Source organism: Miscanthus floridulus, chromosome 14 (assembly GCF_019320115.1).
Source record: "Miscanthus floridulus cultivar M001 chromosome 14, ASM1932011v1, whole genome shotgun sequence".
Lineage (NCBI taxonomy): Eukaryota > Viridiplantae > Streptophyta > Magnoliopsida > Poales > Poaceae > Miscanthus > Miscanthus floridulus.
The window spans coordinates 87,098,803-87,105,219 of NC_089593.1; the positions used below are offsets into that span (position 1 = coordinate 87,098,803).

Genomic DNA, 6,417 nt, shown 5'->3' on the forward strand with positions numbered 1-6,417 from the left:
TATTAACAACGTTGGTCAACATCATAATCATGTCAAATCTCTTTTTATCCAATTAAATACCACATTGGTTCAAAATAACTGGAGAATAAACAATTTCTTTAGCAGCGAAAAAACTTTCTTTTCTCCAATTAAATATCACGTTGGTACAAATTAACTGGAGAATAAACCATTTCTTTAGCAGTGGAAAACGTATACTCAATTTCTTCAATTTTACCCACAGGGAAAAATTACTTTTTCTATTGACTTTAAGCCATTAATCAATTTCTAGGAAATAAACATTTACTGGAAAAAAGAAAAATGAGAATTATCACTGTTCTTTTGGCCTGGCCAGCAAAGCAGCCCGGCCCAGCTCCCTTGCGCGACGCCCGGCCGCACCCAGGTCGCAACCTGGGCCTGGGCCGACAAAGTCGCTTGGCCACGCGCGCCCGCCTGGGCCGCATCGCTGGCCCGGTCGCGCTCCGCCGTCGGATCGCATCTGACGGTCGCCCGTAGGCTTCGCGGGGTCAAAAACCCACTCGCCAGCGTCGGCTGGAAACCCTAGCCCCATTCGCTTCCGCCTGCTTCTCTCTCTTCGCTTTCTCTTTCACCGCTCTCCTCTCCTCTTAGCACAGCCACAGCAACCGAGTGGGCAAAAACGGTGGAGGGGCAGAGCCATGGCGCCGTCGCCGCCCCCCTCACCAGCGTGCGCGCTCCCCAGCGGGTGAGCGTGTCGTTGTCGAGCGGCCTAGCCACGGTGCCCCTTTGGCCGAAGCCCGGCGAGCAGCACCCCGGCTCAGCCTTCTTCTCCTGTGCCGACGAAAGCTCAGCCCTGCGCATGGCGGGTAGGTCTCCTTTTCCCCTTTTTCCCCTTCTCCGATTTGGTTTTCTTCTCTTTTCTAAACTGGTGTGGGGAATTAGGGTTTGGATCTAGGGTTCCTTTTTCTTCTTCCCTTTCGGATTTGAGTTGTTCTTCTCTTTTCCGAACTGGTGTGGGGAATTAGGGTTTGTTCTATTCGTTTCAACTCATTCATTTGATTCTTTTCTTTTCTATTTGTACCGAATCACTCTTTTCCCCTTCCTTGTCGTGAGTTAGGGTTAGGGTTCTTTTGAACCATATTCGTGTTTTCTTTTGGTTTGATTCGAGATCTCTGATTCGGGTTTTCTTTTGGTTTGATTCGAGATCTGCGAGATTATCCCCTTCTTTTCTTTTGAATCTTCTTTCTTTTCTTTTTGGAGTTCATCCAAATCGGGATCTAGGATTAGGGTTCGGGTTCCGACCCCTGTTCTTCTTTTTTTCTTTGGATTTCCTTTCTTTTCTTTGATTTCTTTTCTTTTCGGAGTTCATCTGAATCGGTTCGTGGGTTAGGGTACGTGTGCCGAGGGCCCTTCCTCTTCACCCAGTTAGGGTTAGGGTTTTTCTTTCCCATGGTCTGTTCTTCTTCCTCACGGTCTGTTAGTGGGTTAGGGTTCGGCTTGAAGTGCCGAGAGCCCTATTTTTCTCTGATCCGAATGGATGTTCTTCTCTCGTTTTCTTGCCGCGCGCCTGCGAGGACGGCGGTGTGGCAATTTTCCCCGCGCGGTGGCGGTGGTGACCGGGTTTCCAGTGACGTCCGCCATCCCTGGTCTCTTTTCAGTTTCTTTTACCCGGTTAGGGTTAGAGTTTCAATCCGAAATGGATTTAACCCATGTTCTTTCTTTTCTATGCTCTACCCTATACCGTCCTTAGCTCTGATACCATTGTTAGAATCAGAGTCGACCTCTAGACCATAGATCGGGGTAGAGCTTCTACTAGATGGAGAAAAACAGTTGGTGTACCTTCGTATGGGTCACCCTTCTTTTTGGTACATGGCCACCGGTGTCGAGGCAACTCCGGCGTAGACGCCGGTACCGCGACGTTGTTGGCGACGTGGTGGTGATACAGTGAAGTCCGGTGGAGACCCTGCAGAGGCGACGGCGGTGCGGTGGGGTATCCCGTCGCTGGCAGCACACTGTAGATCGGATTAGGGTTTCTGTCGGTGGGATCATGGTGGCTCAGACCAACCTCGTGACTCGAGCCATGATCCCCACCTATCTTTATATGTGTTGTGCGACAGGGGTCCACCAACCTATTAGGGTTGGGCGCCCTCGATCAGGACGTAGAGGCAATGGCCCAATAGACCATTAGGCCTATTGGTGGAGATCAACTAACAGCTTGTACCCATTCCATGGATTTTTGTCCTCGACTCAACCATTCATCAATCATGACAATATAGGAGAAGCTGTCTAGCCAAACATTTCTGCTCCATCAAATGAGACCTAAATCTGTTGTAAAAAAATGAGACCTAAATCTATAATACAAACATAATTTATGTGTTCTATAACACAGAGACATATTGCATTTAGGCCATATTTGGAACACCGGATATTTTCTTGGTTTCTATAGAATTGAACTGTTTTACATGTACTCCTTTTTGCGGTAAAATTTCACGTACGTGTTCCAAACGGGTCCACAGAGGGTGTAATTTGGGAGAGGATGATTCAAACAGTCGTAGGGTATGGATATAACACAAGTTGTGTGGTACAGAATACAGTGTGACAATTGCACGTGCTGTTTTCTACCCCTCATTAGTCTCCAAGAACTGCTCCAATCAAATGAAGCTAGTACAAGTCCTGGTTGACCACCTCTTTCTTGCTCTTGCTCTTTCCCTCCGTCTCCTCCACCATCTCGACGCCTTTGCCGTCGGCGCTGCTCCCCTCAGACTCAGAGGCCGCCGCCGGTGCCACCTTGAACTTGGCGTAGATGTCACCCCTGTAGAAGTTCCTCGTCCTCCAAACCAGCACCAGCGACACGAGCGCGCCGGCAAACGTGACGCCCGTGATGATGAGGAATGGGCGCTTGAAGCACACCACCCCCTTGCAGATCTTGTCCCCCACGGCGGCCACGCCGCCGTGCTGCCTGGTGGCCTCGGCGTCGTACATGCGGCCGGTGATGATCACGTTGAGCACGTAGGCGCCGGCGGGGCTGGCCGCGGACCCGAAGTTGAAGAGCGACGAGTAGTACTTGAGCCCGAACACCTCGGAGATGATGGCGAACAGCAGCGGCCACTGCGCGCCGAAGCAGAAGCCGATGATCACCGACGCGGCGTACAGCGACTGCGACACGCCGAAGGCGATGAAGAGGTGGCCGATGCAGGAGACGAGGAGCACGGCGGTCAGCACCAGCGGCCGCGGCATCCGGTACCGGGCTAGGAGGAACTCCGAGATGTAGCCGGCGCCCGCGCGGCCGGCGTAGTTCCAGATGCTGATGAGCGAGACGAAGGTGCTGATGCTCTTGGCCGGGTAGCCCAGCGACTGCCCGATCTGCGCCATGTTGTCGATGGCCGTCAGCGTGCCGCCGATGCCGAACACGGAGATGACGAACAGCACCAGCATCTCCACGCTGACCAGCGCCTGCATGATGGAGTAGTCCTCCCCGAGCGCCGGCGGCTTGAACATGTTGGTGAGACAGCCGCCCGTGCCGCCGCCTCCGCACAAGGGAGGCGACGACGATGACTCGTCGCCGTCCTTGCCACCATCAGCGCTCGCCTTTGGTTCTTCGACAGCGATGGCCGGTGGATTCTGCAGTGACTCCTCGAGCTGGGACACGGCCTTGTACTCCTCTCTGACGACCACGCCGACGGGGCTGAAGAGGATGATGAGCAGCGCCGTGGAGGTGACGACGAACGCGGCGTGGGAGAACTGCACCTGCTTCTCCACCACGATCATGACGAGGAGGTAGGAGGCGAGGGCGAGCGAGAGGTAGAGGAAGTGGTAGAAGGGCGTGTTGTAGGGCTTGCCGCCGTCGCGGCGGCGGGCGTACGGCAGCACGCGGATGGTGTAGACGGTGAAGATGTTGAAGGCGGCGGGGAGCCAGGCGACGAGGAGGACGAGCGACGCGGCGTCGTCGCCGTAGATGGCGAGGTAGAGCTGCGTGTAGATGGCGCCGCTGAGGCCGACGAAGGCCTTGAGCAGGCCGATGACGATGCCCCGGCTCTCCGGGAAGTTCTTGACGCAGGCGACGAGCGCGCCCGTGTTGGAGAAGGTGAGCGCGTTGGCGCCGAAGCAGATGTAGAAGCACATGAGCCAGACGGGCGGCGCCGCCGTGCGCCCCGTCAGCGCCAGGTAGATCATGAGGTAGCCGACCAGGTTCATGCCGGCGCCTATGAGCAGGACGACCCACGTCGGGGCCACCTGCTGCACCAGCCCGGAGATGATGCCCACGTTGGTGCCTAGGTCCTTGAAGAAGGAGAGCTTGTTGAGCGTCTCCTGGTTGTAGCCCAGCTTGGAGCGGAGCACCTTCGAGTAGAGCGCGAAGATGTAGGTCGATCCGGACGCCGCCATCACGATGATGGACGCGTACACCACGAACCACCGGCTCTGCACCACCCGTGACGCGAACGCCGGCGTGCACATGGACACCTCGCCGCGGGCCATGTCGTCTCCGGCCGGCTCTGGCTACCTCTTTCCACACTTTGGTTATAGAGGTGGAGATATAGCTGAGAAGGGACACAGCACAGCTTGCCGTGCTGCGAGTGGTACTATATAGGGACGCGTGCACTAGCTAGCCACTTGCACTGGTTGGTTGACTAGCATGTATGTGTGTGCTCTGAGCAGACAGAGACAGCTATAACAGACACGTACCACTACGGGAGACACTACCGGAAATAGGTCCGTTGCCAAGAGCCAAATGTCGAGCTCTTAACAAAAAAAAAAAGGTTTGCCGAGAGTTGGCCCTCGGCAACGGTAGATCGTCGGCAAAACCATATTTACCGAGGGCCAGACCGTCGGCAAATAATTACTCTTGGTAACCGGGCCCTTTGCCGAGGGTCCGACCGTCGGCAAAGAAAGGCCGTCGGCAACCTGTGATGGCAGGCAAACGGCCTTCACCTGCCGTCTGTTTTGCCGAGGGTCAGAATTTGGCCCTCGGCAAAGAATTACTTTGCCGAGTGTCGTTTCTGTGTCCTCGGCAAAATATATTTTTTTTGCTTTTTTTGCTTCCAAATTTTTTCCCTGGGTTTACTGTTGTACCTTAAAGTACATATTAAAATTTGGAGCTTTTTTGATTTTATTAGCTATATTTAATAAGTTTATTTCATTTACTTGAATTCTTTCCGGTAATTCAAATTTGAACTGCAGGTGCATCGAATCCAGTGACAGATGCCAAATTCGATGCACCTGCAGTTCAAATTTGAATTACCGGGAAGAATTCAAGTAAATGAAATAAACTTATTAAATATAGCTAATATAATCAAAAAAGCTCCAAATTTTAAATATGTCTGTTAAATATTATTGTTAGCCACCAGAAAAAAATTGGGGAAAAAACCAAAAAAAATTTTGTATTTGCCGAGAGCCTCAAAGGGCTCTCGACAAAGAGTTAAAAAAATAAAAAACAACTTTGCCGAGAGCCTGGATCTGGGCCCTCGGCAAAGGCCCAGTCCACATAAGCCCCTCACGGCCCAGTCAGCCTTTCCTCTCGCCCGCGCGCGCCCCGCATCCCCTTCCTCTCGCCGCCGCCGGTCCCCCGCGCCACCGCAGCCTCTCCCCCGCCCCCGCCCCGTCCCGCGCCGCCAGAGGCGGCCCCCGCCCCGTCCCCGTGCCGCCGGAGCAGCAGCCCGGCCCGCCGAGCGCCATCGTCGTCGGGGCCGCGTTGTCCCCCGCCTCGCCTGGTGGTCGGGCACCGCCGCCGCCCCCCGGCCACGCCCGTCGGTGATCCACCCCGCGGCCGGCGCGTCCCCGGCCAGCCCCGCGCGCCCCCGGCCACGCCCGCCGGTGGCCCACCCCCGCGGCCAGCGCATCCCCGGCTGGCCCCGTGCGCCCCCGGCCACGCCCGCTGGTGGCCCACCCCCGCGGCCAGCGCGTCCCCAGCCGGCCCCGTGCGCCCCCGGATGGCCCCGTGCGCCCCTGCCGGCCGTGCAAAGAGCATTTGGAGGAGGAAGGGAGAAGAGGAAGGGAGAAGAGAGGAGGGGAGAAGGAGGGGAGAAGGAGAGGCCGACGACCGTCACGCCCCCGCGTCACGCCGAGCGGTCGTCGCCATTTTCCCCGCGTCTAGCCGAAGACGAGGGTGATCCCGACTCCGCGTCTCCCGACTACACTGCCACCCAAGGTAAAGCCCCCCTCTCGCCTGTTGCTGGCCTTCGTGCCATTTCTGGATTAGTGGGCCTTCGTGCCTTTTGTGGATGTGTTGGCCATCGTGCCATATGTCGTTGTGTCGGCCATCGTGCCAAAATTGTGGATGTCGGCCATCGTGCCGTCTTTTTCCTTGCAGGTTTTGGAAGCCTCCCCATATAGGGGAGGTTCTGCCGAAATTTTGAACTTATAAATTGTGTTTCTTGTTTTGTAGAGAAGAGCCCGACGGAGGGGACCCGGAGTACCCCAAGCGTCTTCCTTTGGGTCTACCTGCACCGCGTCACCTCTCCACTC

The 6,417-nt window shown here is 55.5% G+C and overlaps 2 protein-coding genes across 2 annotated transcripts; both read right to left on the reverse strand.

Moving 5' to 3' along the window:
- Positions 1–2,388: 2,388 nt before the first annotated feature.
- On the reverse strand, positions 2,389–4,570 carry LOC136505300 (protein NUCLEAR FUSION DEFECTIVE 4-like). Its single transcript, XM_066500457.1, has one exon. The coding sequence runs from the start codon at positions 4,429–4,431 to the stop codon at positions 2,617–2,619; it is 1,815 nt and encodes a 604-aa protein (XP_066356554.1). The 5' UTR covers positions 4,432–4,570; the 3' UTR covers positions 2,389–2,616.
- Positions 4,571–5,446: 876 nt separating this feature from the next.
- Positions 5,447–5,920, reverse strand: LOC136503920 (uncharacterized). Its single transcript, XM_066498841.1, has one exon. It carries the CDS (start codon positions 5,918–5,920, stop codon positions 5,447–5,449), a length of 474 nt encoding a protein of 157 aa, XP_066354938.1.
- Positions 5,921–6,417: the final 497 nt, after the last annotated feature.